Here is a 20,491-nt window from a genome sequence, read left to right as displayed (position 1 = left end):
ACTAACCTCCAAATGGCTCACATGTTGGATTTGGCTGACAAAACCTTTAAAACAGCTATGATATTCAGAGAACTAAAGGAAAATATTGTCATAATGAGTGAATATATAGGCCATCTCAGCAGAGAAATAGAAACTATAAAAGCATCAAATGAAATTTCTAGAATGGAAAAGTGGAATAACTGAGAAGAAAAATTCACAGGATGAGCTTAACAGGAGAAAGAAGGTAATAGAAGAAAGAATAAATGATCTTGAGGAGAAAGCAATAGAAGAGGTAGAGAAAGTGGGAGATAAATATTTGAGGAAATAGTAGCTGAATTTTTCGAAGTTAATGAAAAAAATGACATACAGATTCAAGATACTACACAATCTTCTAGTAGGATTAGTTATAAGAAAACCACATCTAGACACACTATAGTTAATTGCTGCAAACCAAAGATAAAATATTGAAAGCAGTTAGAAAAGATGTATTATATGGGGAAATAAGAATTACAACCAATTCCTCATGAGAAGCAATAGATACCAAAAGGCAAAATACTGAAGGGAAAAAAAGTCAACCTCAAATTCTATGTTTATTGAAAATCATCCTTCAACAACAAGTTTGAAATTAAGAATGGACTTTTTTAGAGCAATTCTGTCCAATGCAAATATAGTGCAAGCCACATATGTATTATTTTCAATTATCCATTTGCCCCATTAAAAATAAGTTAAAGTAAACAGGTGAAATTGATTTTAAAATACATTTTATTTAACTCAATATATCCAAAATATTATCATTTCAACATGTAATCAGTATAAAAATTTTTAAATAGGTTTCATTTACATTTTTGTTCTCTTTGAAATCTGTATGTGTGTATTTTACATAGAAAGAACAACTCAATTTGGACTAGGCACCTTTCAATAGTTATCTGTGTCTAGTGGCTAATATTGGAATTGGATAGCACAGTTTTAGATCAAAGAGAAACAATGAACATGTTGCCCTATATCCACATTGTCTACCAAGCTATCTTATACATAGTGTTTAAATTAAGCTTCCTAAAACATTTACCTACTCAGAAGACTTGAAAGAGTTACCTACTATGTGGTAAAACAAGTTCATTTGTTCGTTCGTTCATTCATTCATTCATTCAACCATTTACTCAACAAACATGGACTAAATTCCAGACCCTGTTCTAAGAGTTGGAGGCATCCACAAGATGTCCTTTTCTTCAGGGAGCTCATTGGCAGATACCACATTAGCGAACAAGTTCATTATCATTTGATAAATGAGAAGATATGAGGGATGGGGGCAAGTGGGATTAGTGGGAGTCAAGAAAGTTACCATATATCAGAGTTCTTGGTTGTAAGCAACAGAAACTGACTCTAACTAAAAAAGGGGAAAGAGTCTATGGCTGTGAGGAGCTGTTGAAGAGTTTTTGTGTTTTGTTGTTTTTTTTTTTTAAAGATTTTATTGGGGAAGGGGAACAGGAGTTTATTGGGGAACAGTGTGTACTTCCAGGACTTTTTTCCAAGTCAAGCTGTTGTCCTTTCAATCTTAGTTGTGGAGGGTGCCGTTGAGCCTCAAGTTGTTGTCCTTTCAGTCTTAGTTGTGGATGGCGCAGCTCAGCTCCAGGTCCAGTAGCTGTTGATAGTTGCAGGGGACACAGCCCACCATCCCTTGCGGGACTTGAGGAGTTGAACTGGCAACCTTGTGGTTGAGAGCCCACTGGCCCATGTGAGAATCGAACCGGCAACTTTCGGAGTTAGGAGCACGGAGCTCCAACTGCCTGAGCCACCAGGCCGGCCCGAAGAGTGTTTGGCGTGGGCATTTTCAGATTTTAGGAAGATAACTCTGGCACAGTAGATTGGATAATAGGTTGGAAGGGATGATGTTGAAGGCAGGGAGAGAGATAGGCTAGTCATAGTCTGAATGCGAGAGACGATGAGGGGCTTAACCAAGGAATTGGCAGTAGGAGTGGGAAGGGTAGTTTGAAGAATTCAAATTCATTGTGAAATTTAGAGCTGTCACTGTTCCAACCCTTCTTTTTTCTAGTGCATTCAATACCACTCCCATCCTCTTCAGATAAACAGAATGTAACTGTCAACCATACATGCCTTTCCTGCTTCCCCTTTTAAAGATGTCTTGGCCTCTCCACTCTTTTACTGAGCCCTCCCTTCCAATTTAAGGTATAGCTCATGACCACCTACTGCTCAAGCCTTTAGTAATCTTTTAAAGCCCTTACTCTCTGCTGTTACGGTTTTGATGGATAACCTGTCACAACAGGTTAGGGAGCCTATTGTGTTATTATTTTATGTTGCTGTCATACCTCCCTACAATCTACTGTAAGCTACTTGAGGCCAGTGATGCTGTCTTATTCTTCCTTGAACCTTCAGGCTCTAGAATGGGCCCAGCACAGAGTACCCAGTACGCGTTCCTGATGATGCTGACTTTTGGGACACACTGACGTCCTGTGGAGGCCAATAGCTTCCATCACCAAACTCTTGCTCAGTAGAGTCTGAGGAAAATTAATCTCCCCTAGGCACATTTCTTGAGTCCCTCTCCACTCTTAAACCTTCAGCAGCTTCCCTTTTCCCACTGAACTCCTCTTCTCAGCTGTTAAGGCCATCAGTCCTCTCTCCCTACATTTCCCCAGTATACCTCAGCTCTCATCAGACTGAACTCTTCACTGGCCCAGAAACAAACCCCACAAAGGTCTGATTTTTAATCTTCTCTTATGCTGATCATCTGTCCCAAGGCTGTTCTTACTCTTCCCTCCCAGTCGTCCAGAATCAAGGATGTCCTTCAGATCCAAGAAACCTGCCCCATCCTTTGTGGTTCCAACCCTTGCAGATCTCTGTGTAGCTAAACAGCATTTCTGGTGTATCCCTCAGCAGGCAGTTATTCCCAGATATATTGTGTTTGCTCTTCTGTGTATCTTCATCTCTCCAGCTAGATCATAGACTGCTTGAGGGTCAGTCTCCAAGGATGCCTGATGCATTTCCGGACACACAGGGCTCTTGAATGCATATAAGAGGACTGAGAGAAAACACATCTTATTTCTGTGACTCTCATCAGCCAACTGCATTCACTCCCAAATTTAGGGTGTAAGGGATGCTGACAAAGAAGCTTCTTGCTGAAATGGCAACCTGGAGACTTCAATGAAAGTTTTAGTGTTTCTCGGTCAACCCCTACTGCAGAGAGTGACTCACTACTCATTTGTGGTGATTCTAAGCCTCACTTTATGATTCACATTCTAAAAATGGGGTGAGGTTTTTAGAGAGAAACCAATTCCAGTGTGCATTTAGCCTCACAGTTATTGGGTTCCTCTGTGGTTACCAGCTGCTAGCACAGCGTTCCTTGGGGTCTGGCATCTCATGAGTTATTGGGTGATGTGGCTGTTTCATGGCAAATACATAGAATCGATTTCACAGGGTTATGATACGGGCTTCTCTGTCGTGAATTTGTTCCACCAGGCTTTCTTGGGACTACTCATTCTCTGTAACCAGCACATGTCTGGCTCTGGGTTGGTTACGCTAAAGAGGGTCAATAAATCTTTGGGGCTCTTCTTTCATTCATACTTTCTGATTAGTAGTCTTGGTTTCTCAGCCAGAATGCACCTGTATTTGCAAAAAGAATGTTGAGCATTTGACTCCACATAGCGTTTAAGGGAATCGCTCTAAAAATGACTGAAAGGGGAAGAAATCACTAAAACCAGCATGTGTAAATGTCAGGAATTGGGTGGTTTCATGAAGTTTGCATTCTAGTCCCAAGTCTTCCACTAATGACCTGTGTGACTTGGGGTGAGTCATTTAGCAACAACACTGGTGCCTGTGGCTGACATTTATAAAGAGCTTGGAATGGGGCCTGGCACATGGTAAGCCCTCTGTGAGATCATCTGCTATTATCGTCATTGTCATTGGTACCGAGAGTTTGTTGCTCCCAGTACTAAGCACTTGGTGTATATTACCGTACTTCATCCTTAAAATTATGAAGCGAGTTTTGTTGTTCTTGCTACATGTGAGTGAACTGAGGCATAAGGACTCTATAGGACTCAAATCTGGACAGCTCAACTCCTGGGCCCATGCTCTTACTCTGTTGCTCACCTGCTTTCCTTGGGCTTCGGATTTCTCATCTCTAAAACCTGAGATCTGGACTATTGGTCTTTAATTCCTTCGAGCTCTAAAGTTTCTAAGTATTTCCCCCATCCCCTTCACCCTTTCCCTTCTCTTCTTCCCCAGGCCCTCCCCCACCCACATTCATCCTGCGCATTTCACTGGATTTGATTCATCATCACTGGGTCTGCAGGATGTTCTCCCCATTGAGCTGTGACGCAATATGTGTCAGACATGGACTTGTGCTGTGGCTTGTTGTTGTTGAACCTGGTTTACATGCTGCTGTTGTTGGGAGAGGAGGAATCTGATCCTTCAGTTTTACTGTCGTACCGTGGCCTGCAGCCATTACCACACCGAGTGATGCGAACAGTTGACTGGGCTTGAGAAAGGCTTTATGGGAGAAGCCCGTGGAATCAGCTCTTTGGGCCTGGTAGACCTGGTTTTGAAGTACTGTACTCCCCAGGCCATTTGCACGAGTCTGGTTCATGGCTGGTTAAGGATCTTAGGTGAGGGACTTGGAAGAGAGGGCTCGGCATTTTCTGCGCAGCTTGGGTCCCCTGGCAGATTTCCCCATGGGGAGTTTCACACATCATTTCATTATGGTTCCACTGTAATTGATGTTTGTAAATTACTTCAGTGCGTGATAGTCTATATATTCTCTAGTACTTTTCTTGTGGCTGTGACCCAAAGATTAGAGTGTTTTGGCATCAGAAGACTTGGGTTCAACGGTTGCGTCTATCGCCTTTTAGTGTGGGGCATCTAACACATCTGCGTTATGGCCTCTGCTCTCCATTGTTCTTTGGGCGGGATCTTCTTATGAGAAAACAAGGGGGTTCGTTTGTCACTGTCCTGGGATGTGTGACTTCTTTCACTTAGAAGGCTAGAGGAAACATGTTAGGATCTTAGGGCACCAAACAAGGACCTGGGAACAACACAAGTATTGGATAAGTCAGTTACCTAAGCCTAGATTTCTTTATCTGTAAAAGAATGATATTAATACCCGCCTTACCCAACTAAAAGGGCTGTTGAATCAAACGAAGTATGGTATGAAATGTTTCTGAAAATTGTAAATTCTATACAAATATTAGTTGTTTTTAGGAAGTATCATATAACAAAACTAATTGTTTTAATTACGAAAAACTAAAAGCAAAAGCTGTTAATGTTTCTATTCCGATTTTCCCCAGCATAGATTATTTATTGCAGGTAGTAAAATGTAGTAAAATTTACTCAACATTTTCTTTTTATTGTGCACCAGTTAAAAGGCTATGAGTTAAACTGTTCTAGACTAAAATGAATATTGTGATTATTCAGTTAATAAGAACTAATATTGCACAAGGTAGACAATAGCTCTTTTGCAGAAACATTAATTTTGCATTAATTCAGGTTTTATTAATTCATTATGAGAACAAGGTTCAAGTTGTAAAAGGACATTAATAATACAGACAAAATTATGTCTATTAAGTATCCTTCTACATACATAGAACATAACTGTAGTGTGAATAAAGGCTAGACTTTTATGTACTAATTTACATTGGCCTAGACTGAAAATGTGTTTAACTCACATATTTCACAAAGCAAATATGCCCTACCCCCTAACTCCAAATGAACAAGATGACTCCATTCCAATTTTTCTTGATTGATAAACCGTGCGTGGAGATACCATCTGGACTTTGTTGGGTTTCTGCCAAAGATTTAAATCAAGCTTGCAAAGAGCTACCTGCCTAAGGCAAGAAACTGCACTGATTTAATAGGAAAGAACATGCATTTATTTCACCATCTGGTAAAAGAAAGTGAAAGCACTTTAAGAAATTTTGATTTTTGTTTTACTATGATGACATTACATGATAGATAAAAGTGTTTCCAAAATAGAATAATGGGGGACATTTGGGCATCTAATTGCTAAAATTTGGGTGATTATTTACAAGTCTGCTATGAAGGCATAGAGATCTTACACGAAAGGCAGGTGTTTCCATAGGAGGAGTGGGGGCTAGACGGATACAGAAAAGTAAGGCAAATGGAAACCACCCTGTCCTCCTTGTGGGCAGTGTTGGAAGCCCTAGACCTGTGTGAACTGGGGATAATTTGATGGTTAATTTTTATTTTTATTTAATTATTTTATTTAATTTCAATTTTAAATTTTTATTATTTTTAAACACAGATTTCCGCTTGGCAGATTAACCAAAAGCAAGAGGGGCGAGTCTGTCTCCGTTCTGAGTGCAGGCTTGGGCAAGACCACCACAACAGACCGTAGGTCCAAATCCACCACGCCACTTTACCCTTCCCCATCCCAGACCTTACTCTGGGGTCTGCCTGAGGCCAGCTGTGTGAAGATGACCAACGCTTTCCTAGCATGACGACCTTGGACCATGTGATCGCCACTCACCAGTCGGAGTGGGTCTCCTTCAGTGAGGAGCCACTCTTTCCTGTCCCTTCGGAGGGTAAGGAGTGCTCTCATTTCCTAAGTGAAAAGATTGGCAAAGAACCACGGCTGCTTGTTACAGCTTGTACTTGATCATTCTTTAGGTAGGATTTTAATATGGAAAAAGAGCCAGTTTATTGCTTTCCTGAGATGTAGATTCTTCTACTCAGAAGCCAAGGGCCTAGAAACACCAAATGTGGCTGTTTTCTTCAAAGGAACGTAAACTTCTTATTTACAAAGGACTTTATACTCTGCCTTTTTGGTTGTTACTCCCTACAGCAATTTCGATTTTCCCAGTTTTTTATTTTCATTTTTTTAAAATATTTTATTGGGTAAGGGGAACAGGACTTTATTGGGGAACAGTGTGTACTTCCAGGACTTTTTTCCAAGTCAAGTTGTTGTCCTTTCAATCTTAGTTGTGGAGGGTGCTGTTCAGCTTCAAGTTGTTGTCTTTTCAATCTTAGTTGTGGAGGGTGCAGCTCAGCTCCAGATCCAGTTGCCGTTGTTAGTTTTTTTAACAATGCTCAGCCCACCATCCTTTGCAGGAGTTGAACCGGCAACCTGTGGTTGAGAGTGGGAATCGAACTGGCAGCTTTAGGCATTAGGAGCACGGAGCTCCAACCGCCTGATCCCCCAGGCTGGCCCTCGATTTTCTGAATTTTTAAAGCGTAGTTGTTAAGAGTGGCAGACTCTAGAGCTGGATTGCTTGGGCTCCAATCCTGGCTCCCCCATGGGTGAGTGATGTGACCTTGGGGAGATTACGTAACTTCTCTGTGTGGTTGTTTGTGCAATAGGCGTAATCATAGTACCTGTTCACAGTAGTTATGAGGACTAAACAAATTAATATGTGTCAAGCACTAGAATAGTGCCTGGCACATGGAAAGAGCTTAGTAGTTGTCATTCATGATCATGATAAAGATGGATAAATTGACTTCTAGGGAACTGGTGCTCATGGAGGAAGGCCAAGGTATGATACAGGAGATATTTGCAGAGCCATGTCCGCTGGTTCTGTTCTACTGCAGCTGTGACTGCCAACTGAAATCAACCCAGCTTCATTTTACAGCACCTGGAAAGTGTGAGTTCACGGGTGTGCTGTCCAATATGGCAGCCATGTGGCTACTGAGACCTTGAAATGTGGCTAATCTGAATTGAGATATGCTGTAAGTGTAAAATACCCACACTGCATTTCAAAGACTCATTAAAAGTTAAGTATTTCATTAACAATTTTTATATCAGTTACATGTTGGAATTTTCAACATACTGGGTTGAAATTTACATTATTAAAAGTAATTTTACCTGTTCCTTTTTATTTATTTATTTTTTAATGTGGCTACTAGAAAATTACACATGTGGTTCACCTCTTATTTCTTCTGGACAGCGCTAGAGGCTTTGACCACATGCAGGTGGACTTGTTTGTCTGGCTAGTGATGGGAGGAAGGAGCTTCATTTTTAGGACTTTAATTTTTAAAAAGTTTTGATAAAGTTTGGCCACTTTTGGTGTGCAGTTGATGAACTTTAACACATGTGTAGATTTGTGCAACCACCACAATCAGGATATAATTCTTTTATTAAAATATGTGTCTATTTGAAGGCTGGTAAGTGTTCCAGGACCAATAACGTGGTACAAAGTAAGGGGAAGAGCCTCTGTACCCCATTTAGCTGATCATTGGTGCAGAGTCTGCAGCTAGTAGCGTGTAGCCATGTGTGATTAGGACTGCACAGAGTTTAAAGAGTGCGTTTAAATGTCTCTAATTCAGACAGAAGCTCTCCACTTCAGCCCTACTCTCCACCAGTCCCTATTGTCTTTGGCTTTTCTCTTTTGACTCAGTTTCTCTTCTGACTCAGTTTCTTGATTGGCCTCTGTAGACATTTTTGTTCATGACCCCCAAGCACTGGAGTAGATGCTGGGATAAGAATTGTGAATCAGTCTCAGCCTCCCCTTATCCTCTATGGACATGCTGAGGTTATAGATTTTACACATTATTAGGAAAGCACTCCTTTGCATAAGGGCAGATGGGCATGTCTGTTTCTTCACCCTCACCCACTGTGATGGTGAGTCCTATGATCACCCCTTACCCATCCTTTGTTTTTCCTGCACAAGACAGTTCGGAAGAGTGGCCTTCCTCATGTATGTGATGGTGCCATCTGGTATCTGTTTCAGGGGGCACAGAAGAGCACCTCCCAGGACTGTCATCTTCTTCAGACCAGTCCGAGAGCTCCTCTGGGGAGAACCAAGTGGTGGATGGAGGCTCTCAGGACCTTTCCCACTCGGAGCAGGATGACTCCTCTGAGAAGATGGGCCTCATCTCTGAAGCGGCCACTCCTCCTGGGAGCCCCGAGCAGCCCCCGCCTGACCTGGCCTCAGCTATCAGCAACTGGGTTCAATTTGAAGATGACACACCCTGGGCCAGCATGTCACCAACTCATAAAGAAACAGGTGGGACAGGTGGGAGGCTGAAAAGGGTTCTGGCTTAGGCCTGTGCTCATCAGGGATACTTTTCCATGAAAGGTGTGTACGGCTGCTAGGAGTCGACTTTATCTGCTCCGAAGCCCTGAAACACTGACCACATAGGAGAGAGCAGGCAGAGATCTCATCTGACTTAATTCTGTAATAGTTTTTGTTAATATAAGCATACGGAAGGGTTTATGTGTTCTGGATCATTTCCAGCCTTTTACCTCTTTCCCTGGCTGTTGACCTGTCTTTGGAAGTATATATATTTATTTATCTGTTAGGGATTGGAAGTATACCTATTCAGCACCTAAACTGTAAGCTCCTTACACATAGAAATGAATGTTTCTCAAAGTGTGGACCACCAACCATTCTCCAGTAGAGTAGCCAGTTAAACATCGATATTCTTATGTCCCAAACCTTTTGAATCCAAATCTTTAGGGTAGGTACTGTCATTAATGGTAAGTCTATTCTTTTGTGGGGATTTAAATATCCAGAAGTGCTCGGGGGATCTTAGTGAAGGCAGAGGACTTGCTAGCCCTCACCCTGGTAACCTGGCTACTTACTGTATTGTGCATGGAAGCATACCAAGGGCGACTGGATAACCTTCGGGACTGTTTCAGTTTTCTGTTTGCTGCTATAATAAATTACCACAAACTTAGTGGCTTAAAGAATACACTTTTATTTTCTTACAATTCTGTAGTTCAGAAGACTGACATGATGTTACCTGGCTGAAAAGAAGATGTTGTCAGCACTGCATTCCTTTCAGGAGGCTCTAGGGGAGAATCTGTTTCCTTGCACTTTCCAGCTTCTAGAGGCCACCCATGTTCCTTAGTGTATGGCCTCTTCCTCTGTCTCCAAGCCAGCAATATTGCATCTCTCTGTGTCTTTGTTCTGTAGTTTCATCTTCCTCTGACTGGCTTCTGCCCTGCCTCACTCTTCAATTTCTAAAGACCCTTGTCTTTATAATCCAAGATAATTTCCCCATCTTGACATCCCCCTCCAGAATAATCCAGGATAATTTCCCCATCCCAGCAACCTTAATTTAAACACACTTGCAAAGTCCCTTTTACTATGTAAGGTAACATATTCACAGGGTGTGGGATTAGGATGGACATCTTTGGGAAGACCATTATTTTGTCCACCACAGAAAACTAATAACAAAAAGCAAGGTTGGTATGTTTTTCTGTTGATGGGTTAAATATTTTGCTAATTTTAATTTTTAAAAATGATTCCTTTGTTTTTTAAACATGTTTTTAACATCAGTAAAAAACGATTTTAGGAAAATACAAAGCATAATTCTGCCATATAATAAGCACTTCCATTTTTGCATAATAATTTGCACATTAATGCATACTTTTTCACATTTAACCATCCAATTTCTCAGTTAATTGTTGGTGTGGGAGCCACAACACTCAAAGCAGCGTGGATAAAATGATAGGTCCAGGCAGGCTTCCCACTTTGGCTAGAGGGAGCAAGTAACCTTTACTTGACACCTAACACTGGCATGATAGTGGGCTAATTAAGCATTTATACATGTAGCAAGAAGTTACTGCACACTGGGCATTGAATCAGTACAGAAGTATGTTTCTCATTTTTAATAAGATATATTTACTGAATGCTTACTCTGTTAGGCACTATGTTTAGTGCTTTAACTGTATCATCTTAGGCCCTCGTTACAGTAATCTGATGAGGAAGGTGTTACTATTATATTCACATTACACATGAGGAAACTGATACATTAGTGATTTGAGAATTTGCCCAAGGTTGTATGCTAGGAAGTGGCAGGAGAGAGCATGAAGCAGGCAGTTCCCAGGATCTTGGCGCAGCCTATCGATGTTCGGTATTCCATTTGCCTCCATCTTCCTGCTGTGGCTGTAGTTTCCTCTGCTCCCTCATTCCTGGGAGGCAGAGGAGGTGAGAGAGCGGTGGATGGTGTCTCTCCACTCATTTGCCCTGAAATGGCCGTGGCTTCAGGTCATTGATTTATTCCGGCATTCAGATTTTTTCACATCTTATTCATACCTTACCTTTAACCTCAAAGATTGCTCAGAACTACTTATACTATAGACAGATGGGTCAAATTGCTTCAAGTCTTCACCACTCATTTTTGCAAAACTAACTGGGGTTAGTAATAATTTTGTTGCTCCCATCTGACTGAGGCTTGTTATTGAGAATGGCTTTGACTTAATGTTAAAACCTCATCCTTTAAGGTAGCAGTTCCCAAAGTGTGATGTCTAGATCTCTGGGTTTCCTAAGACCCTTTCAAGAGGTCTATGGGGTCAGAATGATTTTCATAATAATTCTAAGATGCTATGTGCCCTTTTTACTGCATTGTATTTGTATTGATGGTGCAAAAGTAATGGCAAGTAAAATTTCTGGCTACTGTGTACTTATACTAAAAAAGGTTAATTTTACTTAATATCCTTGATGAAGTAAAAATTATTACATTTACTAAATCTTGATTCTTAAGTATATCTCTTTAATATTCTTTGTGACAAGTTGGGAAATATGCATACACTATACTTTTGCCCCATACCAAAGTGTAATGGTTGTCTTGAAGAAAAATGGGTGTCTAGGAAAAAATTGGGTTTAACATTTTTTAAATTAAAAGATCAATTAAAAAAAATTATTTTAAAATTATTTTTTAGAATGAAAATAATGCCAAAAAAAATCTTTGAACTAAGTATTAGTATTTTAAAAACAAGATCTAACCAACACTTGCATGACTACCACACTCATTTCCTCTTAGTCCTGGCCCTAGCTCAATAATTTGTTTGTAGGTCTTCCCTCATTTGCTTGTAAGTCTCCCCCAAAGCACTTACTCAATTTTGCCCTAGATCACTGGTGTCCACTTGGAGAAAGCTATAAGTTGGCTAGGTGGCCAGCTTATATAAAATGAGTGGCCATTTGGTGCTTTTTAGTCTGACAATACAGAAATGAACTGTTCATCAATTTCTCATTTATCTACTCTTAAAAAAATGCTTATCTTATATTATTAATTTCCACCAATCAGATCTTGAACCTATTTTGGGCTACAGCTTCAGTATATCAAACTTTTTTTAGTGCGGATAACACATGAATGAAATAGAATTGAGCAAGCAAGATATTTGATCTGTTGTATTTAAACATGCAAAAATTTGGAATCTGTGGTGAATGTGGAATATATAGATCTGTCTCCATGCATAGCAGGGAGTGAAGTTCAGCCAGAAAAAAGGCTCTATGGGAATTGATTTTTGACTATATCCTTCTTCCCAGTCACATGAGTCTCAACAGAACAAACTGACTTGCCTATAATTTAGCTGCAATTTCTGAGTTTCTTTCAGTTTTATTCCCCATGTCCTATATGCCTCTACTAAATGCCCAGCACTTCTGATCAGACATCTTTGCATGAGGAGAAAGGGAAAAATGTGTATCTTGGACCCGTCCCATGCAGCCTCTCTGCGAACATCCTTTTATGAGGAGATTATGATCTTGGCTTAAGATAAATTAGGTGGGAGGATAAAAAAGGAGGATAAGTGGGACCAATTAGCACCGTTCCTAGTCAGGGTTCAGGAAGCAAACAGTGGAGCCTTACTTAGACAGCTGTTCTATCCTTTAACATCCTGACTTGCAAAGAGAAGCTAGGAAAGAAAGGATAGCGAGCGCACACACACACACGTAGTAGCCAGGTGGAGAAATGTTATCTGGGATAGTCCTCTTCTTCCCCCTAGTTCTCATACTGCCACTCTCCGCAGTTTTTCTGGCAGATGAAGAGCAAAAAATAAAAGAATTTCTCTTTTAACCTGTGCCACCTAAGAATAAAGCCAAGGGAGCTTTGGATTTCAGCCTGGAATGGGAATGTACTATTTGCCCTAATTAAAATGCAAGGAGGCTCTAAACACGGTGGAACTAGGGACAAAGAGACTGCCATTAGTGTAAATCTCTTATTTTTATGGCATTTAAAAGCTAGAAGCTGCACTGACTGGGGAGCTTAGAGAATCCAGGGACATGTTAGTCCCCACCCTGGTGACCTGGCTACTTACTGTTCACCAAAGCAAACCAAGGTTGATTGGATAAACTGGAGTAACAGCTAGTGGCAAAAATAACTCCAGAAATACTTAAATCCATCCAGGGAACAACTTTCTTTTGGATTTCAACTAGGACAGGATTTGAAGTGAAAAGTGTCATTGTGGTTGTTCTGGGAAAAAGGAGATAGATTTCCCTCAGAAAAAAAAATATTAATAAAATCCATTGAGTGGCAGATCCTTTTTACAAGGCAAGACAGCTGGCATCCCTTCTTTGGCCCTGAGGATACTAAGATGGGAGGGCATATAAAATCATGCCCCTTGAATCTTTCATAAAGATTGTTTCCTTCATTAAAACCCCTGAAATTTGGTCAAAGCCAAATATGGAATTCATATCTCTTTGACTTAAGAAGACCACTTTGGCTCAGGCCATGTTGACAAATATTATCTTCAAAAAGATTTTTATTAGAATCTTAACTCAAATACTTAAGATTTAAATTAGCCATAAGAATACTGTTCACATCTGCAGTCTGAAGATGTCACGTGATCGATCTGGGTTACATGGTCAAAAATATTAAGAACTTTAACTGAAAACTTGTTTGCTGAAACTTGAACTAAATCCATAGCTATTCTGCAGAACCAAAGTGTTTTTCATAAAAACTTTCCAGTGAATCTGTTCAAATTAAAATTGAATCTTTATATTGCTCTCTAAAAAAATGTTTTTGAAAATGAACCTAAACCCAGGTGGTGTTTTATTCACATTTGGGTTCTTTAGCAATAGTGTTTCAGAGTTTTCCTAGTGGCAAAAAGTTTTCCTAATTTAATGTTGTTTTGCCTCTTGCTTTAAAATTCCACTGTGCACCAGGAAGAATATAGCATTTAATTTACCTGTCACCTAAAATCTTCATAAAGATTCTCTCAGCGCAAAGGCTGATTTCACGTAGTATGTGCATTTTATGTGTGTGTGTGTGTGTGCGCGCGTGCGCATGTGTGTTTAGAATATGTTTGCAAATGCATGCAGACAAATTGACTGAAAGAGCAAAGTTCATCCCCAAAATAAGTTTTTTTAAAAAATGAAGCCTTATTATCAGCACGAAGCTTCCTGTTCACTCATGTTACACGCTGCCCTTCCTACACGGACATGGCAATTTTACAGCAAAGCCAAGGCTGAATTGGACCCATTATGCAGATACTGCAGGATATGCATAATTAAAAACACAGAAAAACTTTTATTTCCAGAACATTTGTCCCACAGCCCAAGCAATGCACTTGTATTCCCTTGTGTTTCAAATGTCTTCCCTAAAAACTTGGGCTAAGGCCTTCCCATTGTGTCTGGGGAAACTAATTATCAAGGATCAGAGAAAGAGCCACTTGTTTGGGGGAGGACCAGAGATGATGTCAGCCGTTTAAGAGGGAGGCAGGGGTGACAGCTGAGAGACCTCTTCCTGAAGAAGACTAGCCCAGTGGGTAATTTCTATTATGTTTTTCATTCTGGCTACTGGGGGCGAGTGGTGGGTGGGGGTGGAGTGAGATCCCAACCATTTGGCGACTCTGGACAAGGCCCACTGCATTTGGCATGCATATATATTTCCCTCCTCGACAGAGGAGATCTTATTTTCTTTTAATACCTTGAATTGTTCTTCTTTGCTTTTAAATGGAATTAATGACCTTTCCCGAGTCCATCTGAGATAGTAATGTACTCAGGAATGAATTTTAACAGAGCCCTTCTTCCTCAGGGCCTAATGCCTCTCTGCCTCTCTCCACTGGGCTCCATTCTGCTGCTGTTCCCACCAAGTTCATTACTGCTCTTGCTGTTTCCTTGCTCCCTAGAGCTCTTCCCCCACATTTTCACTCAGACCTCTGCTCAAACATCACCTCCCCCTCCCCAGCTTTTTTCTGCTTTAAATGTTTTTACAGCCCATGTCTTTACCTGGAAGTAGGCCATATATATATATATATATATATTTGTTTGTTTGTTTGTTTGTTTGTTTAATGTCTCTCTTCCCCACTAGGGGGAATGGACTTTGTCTACCTCATTTACTCTCTATCCCAGAATATGGTGTGCTTGGATCTTAGTAGGTGCTCACTTAGCATTTGTTGGATTAACAAATGAAAAGATGAAAGAAGTACTATATGAAGCCTACTATAGAATGACTAAGTGACTCATGTTTATGGGCCTACTGAGCTGTTAGGTAGAGCTTAAAGGATGGCTTCCTCAGTGAAGTGGATTTTTTTTTTTTTTAACAAAATAGGCAAGGAAACGAGGCCAGCCTCTTTCCCATATACCCTTTTCTTATTAGCTATTATCAGTTTTTGATTTCCCATTGTTATACTCACAATGTATATACACACATATATATACATACACATACCACATGCATATGCATAGATACATATACACACAGGCATAACATATACACATAAAATAACATACATACACCTACATACATATACATGCACACACACACACATGTATTTTTTCCTGGGGACTGCCTTAAAAAGCACAGTTCCAACTGTCCAATATATTTTTGTTGGATCTAAAGGTGCCATCATGCCATGGGGGAAGAAGGGAACTCTCAAACAGCTTTTTTCAGTTATCGAAAAGGGGCCTTAAAATATTTTACTAAAAGTCTAATATTATTCTTTTCTAGAGAGTGTGCTAGCTCACCCAGGCAGGTCTTGTGGCCTATCTCACCCTCAGTGTGGGACACAAAACATAATAAATTACCCAAGCATGCATTAATTAAATAGTTCATTCATGCAACACATATTTAGGTGCTGGGAAAGCAATTAGGAGAAAGTTGGCCCCAGTCCCTGCTCTCACCAAGCTGAGGTTACCTAACAGTTGGCAGTCTGTTCCCGATGAAGCCTTCTCTGTTGAGAGGAGGAGATCCTCTGACCAGTCCTGGGACAGCTGCTTCTCAGTGCCAGCTGGGAAATAGCAGGGGAGCCACCCATGAAGACTGGAATTTGATCTATTTTGTCTTCATGGATGGTCATGTTTACAGTGTTGGAAAAATCATATAGCCCAAGTGAGTAGACATCAAAGTATAAATAAAGGACATGATATCAACATGTATATAAGTATTTAAAATTTTAATCTACCCAGGATCCCAAAGGATAAAAAAGAAAAGTATTGTATTAGCTGTATTAATTGTTTTAGCTGACAACTTGTATGTTTATTATTCATTCAACTAATGGTGCTTTGACCCAACACCACCCCCACCTCCCCCCATGCGCGCGCACACATACACACACACACACACACACACACACACACACACACACACACACTATGTGCCAGTCACTCACTGTTCAAGGCACAGGGGATACAACAGAATATTCCTGTCCTATGGAGCATATGTTCTGCTGGGTGAGCCATACCAGAGATACAATAAAGAATAGACAGGATGTAAGTGTGGTAGATAATGTGGTAAGCGGGAAGGAGAGAAAAATGAGGCAAAACAAAAGGGGTCAGGTTGAGGGAGGATGTGAAATTTTACATAAGATCAGGAAATGACTCTGTGTGGTAACTTCTGAGTGAAGAAGACTTTGGAGAATTTAAGGAGTGACCTTGCAGAAATTAGAATAGGAGCCTCCTAGGTCGAAGGAACTGCCAGTGAGGAAGGAACTGCTGGTGACGAATCTCTAAGGGGCTGCCAAGTTCCGGGTGTGTGACTGGAGGGGAGGGAATTGGGGTGAAGAGGAGACAGGCAGAGCGGAGGTGGGGCCTCAGAGCACTGAGACCCCTGGAGGGCATGGTCAGGACTCTGATTTCACTGCAGGTCAGACGGGAAACGGATGAAGGGTTTTGAGCAGAGATGTGGTATGAGCCGATTTAAGTTTGAACAAATAATTGTATTAACACTGTGGCTGCTATGTGGAGAACAAATTGAGAGGAGGACAATGGAGAAGCAGGAAGAGCGGGTGGGAAGCCATTGCGGTGAGCCAGGCAGGAGAGCAGAGTGGCTGGGCCCAGGCGAGTAGCTTGGAGACGGTGGGAAGTGACTGAATTCCAGACATATTCTGAAGGTAGGATTAACAGAAGCTGTGACGGACCAAATGTGAGAAGGATGACCGGAAGGTTTCGTTCTGAGCATCTGAAAGGATGAAGGGCTTGGAGTAGAGGGGATGACAGGAACTTAGTTTCGCACAAGTGAAGTTAGAGATCTAAGTGGAGAGTCAAGTAGTTTTGGACATATGTCTGGAAATAATAACTATCCCTTAACCCTTTTTCAGTACTCCCTTTGTGCCAAGCATTTTTCCAAGTCCTTTGTCATTATTAATCTAATCCCTTTATGAGGTGGGTACTATTTTTAGCCCCATTTTACAGGTGAAAACACGGAACAGATGGATTAAATAACTTGCCCCAGGCTACAGGGCTAGATCCAGGTTGTGAACCAGGCAGTCTCCATCTAGGGTCCTCGTGCATAATCTCATAGGAGAGGAGGAGAGGCAGATTTCTATCTATTTTTTTCACTTTTTTTCCTTGCTGGATGGATGTGGCACATCGTGATGACAGCCACCTGCTGCTCTCTGGCCCAGCTGTCAAAGGTCTGGCCCCTGGGAGAAGAGTTCAGGCTCCATATTTCAACTAATTTGTGGCCTGAAGATATTCAGTTCAAAAACCTAAATAAAATGATTTATCCAAGATTTCTAAGTGGATAAATAAATTATACTCATATAGACCAAATGAGAACAGTTTGTTAGATGGAGGGACTTTGCCTCTCCCAGCTGCATTGTTCTTAGTTTCTCTTTCAAGGGAAATATTGGAGTTTTGTCTAAGAAATGTAAAGATCTAATGTGAAAATATAAATAATTAAAAGAGCTTCCTTGCTGAGTAATTGGAGTCTTTTGATGTGCGGTGTTAATAAGCTTTATTAACTATGTCAAGGCACATATTTTAGATGTACGTTATATATTTTAAATGTATATTAAATTTTTATTTTTTAATAAAAGGAACATGTTTTATATGTATGTTAAATTATAAAGAACAATAGTACAACCAATCACCCAGTTTAATAAATAGAATATGGCCATCACCCAGAAGCTGCCATGTTTCCCTCCTCCTTCCAGATATTTCCTTCACTCCCTCCTAGATCACCACCTTCTTGGGTTTTATGATAGTACTTGCATTACTTTTCCTAACAGCTTTCCTACCTACACATGCATTAAGAATGATATAATTGAGTTCACCGCTTTTTGAACTTTATATTAAATGAAATAATACTGTATGTATTATTTTATGGCTTGCTCCTTTAATACAACATTATGTGAGATTTTTTTCATGTTACTGCCTGTAGCTATAGTTCCTTTAGTTTGTATTGCTGTGATTTCCAGTATATTAATATACCGCAGCTCATTTATCCTTTCTATTATTGATGGATATTTGAGTTGTTTCTACTTTTTCGTAGTTAAGAATGTGCTTCTATGAGCATTCTTTTTGTTTTTTTATGAACATTCTTAACATAAATCCTGGTGAACGTACTTGTATATGCAAGTGATTCTCTTGTATAAAAAACTCAGAGGGCGGAACTGCTGTGCTGTAGAGTGTGTGTATCTTCAACTTTATCACATAACATCAATTTACTCTCTTGTCAGCCATATATAAGGGAGGCTGTGGCCCCACTTCCTCACCTTGGTTGTCATAGTTTTCTGTTCGTCATGAGGAGGCAGGAAGAAAGGGAAGTGGGGAGTAATGGTGTCTCATATGGTTTTATTTGCATTGTATAGATTATTAGATTTTCTAGTTTACTGGATTGCATTTTCTAGTTAATGAGGTTGAGCATCTTTTTTTTTTTTTTTCATTTGGGTTTTTTCCTTCATAAAATGCCTATTCAAGTATATTCTTGTTGGGGTCTCTCCCTTTTTCTTGCTGATTTCTAGATGTTCCATGTGGGTATGATGTATGGCAGATATTATCTCCTACCCTGTGGATAATTTTTTCCCTCTGTGGTTCCTTTTGGTGAAAAGAAGTTCTTAATTTTAGTGATATGAAATTTGTTTATTTTTCTTTTATGCGTAGTGCTTTCCATGTCTTGGTAAAGGAAATCTTTTCTCTATCCTGAAGTCATGAGCATATTTAGCTACATGTCTCCTGAAATAGTTTTTGTGTAACCTTTCACACTTTGACATTCAGTCCACTTAGAATTGATTTTTCTGTATGGTGTGAAGTAGGAGTCTAATTTCATTTTTTTAATATAGTATTTTTCAAATATTATTTCTGTTATTTAAAATATATATTTATATTGTTAATTTTTTATTATATTAATAATCTAAATTGTGTGATTTTGCTCAGTAATATGAGGGAAAAATCCATGCTATGATTTTGATTCAGAATGCAATAAATCTATAAACCAATATGGGGACAATTAACATCTTTACAACATTAAATCTTTCAATCCCTAAATATAGTATATTTCTCCATTTATTTAGGTCTTCTCTACAATCTATTAATAAACTTTAGAGTTATCTCCTCTGAGCTCTTGCACATCTTTTGTTAGATTTTTACTATATATGCTTTATATTTTTTTGTTGTTGTTATTTTCCTTCCTTTTTTTAAATTTTTTTATTTTTTATGTTTAAGGAGGGCACAGCTCACAGTGGCCCATGCAGGGATCGAACTGGTAACCATGGTGTCACTAGCACCACACTAACCAACTGAGCTAACCTGTTGATGTTATAAATGCTATCTTGTTTTAAATTTTATTTTCTAAATACTTTTTGCTGTTTTTCATAAATGCAATTCGTTTATATATATATATATATATATATATATATATATATATATATATATATCTATTTTAAGATCACAAGTAGCTTGCAAAAATTATTACTTTTATAATTTATTAATAGGCTCTAATTACATTAATTGCTTTTGTAATGTTAACCCATACATTCTCACCAGGGTGGATTTATCCCCAAGGGGGCTGAAAATAGTTCTTAGGTTGCCAAGAAATCTTTTTATGTGTGCAACATAGCTATATACACAGTATATAATAGACATACAATATATCTTGGTATCAAAATTCAAGGGGAATTGATAAATTGGACCTCATCAAAACTAAAAATTTTAGCTTTGCAAAAGACCCTGCTAAAAGGATAATGAGACAAGCTACAGACTGAGAGATAAAATTTGCAAACCACATATGCAACAAAGCAGAAGTATCTAGAATGTAGAAAGAAACCTCAAAACCCAACAGTAAAAAATGGAAACTTATGTTCATAAAAACCAGTACACAAATGTTCATAGTACCTTTACTCATAATAGTTAAGAACCAGAAACAGCCCGGATGTCCTGTGACAGGTGAATGGTTAAGCGAACTGTGGCACATTCATACCATTACTGCTCAGTAATAAAAAGGAATGAAATGTTGAACAACATTCAGCACCTTGACTGAATCTCAAAGCATTATGCTGAGTAATAAAAACCAATCCCGAAAGGTTACATGCTGCATGATTCCATGTATGTAGCATTCTTGAAAAGACAAAATGATCGAAATGGAAAACAAATTAGTGGTTGCCAGG

The 20,491-nt window shown here is 39.6% G+C and overlaps 1 protein-coding gene across 3 annotated transcripts in view; it reads left to right on the top strand.

Annotated features, from left to right (window-relative positions):
- Positions 1-20,491, top strand: part of STON2 (stonin 2) — a 127,693-nt gene that overhangs the window by 27,451 nt on the left and 79,751 nt on the right. For 2 of the 3 annotated variants that reach the window (XM_081047487.1, XM_081047488.1), the window contains exons 2-3: positions 6,248-6,527; positions 8,670-8,945. In XM_081047487.1, the coding sequence (XP_080903613.1) occupies positions 6,440-6,527; positions 8,670-8,945 (364 nt within the window). In that variant the 5' untranslated portion in view covers positions 6,248-6,439. Of the gene's footprint in view, positions 1-6,247; positions 6,528-8,669; positions 8,946-20,491 lie in introns of those variants that run through there. The other variant, XM_081047489.1, reaches the window with a different exon arrangement.

This window comes from Rhinolophus hipposideros (genome assembly GCF_964194185.1).
Source record: "Rhinolophus hipposideros genome assembly, chromosome: 5".
Taxonomy (NCBI): domain Eukaryota; kingdom Metazoa; phylum Chordata; class Mammalia; order Chiroptera; family Rhinolophidae; genus Rhinolophus; species Rhinolophus hipposideros.
This window is presented reverse-complemented; position numbering and strand designations above follow the sequence as displayed.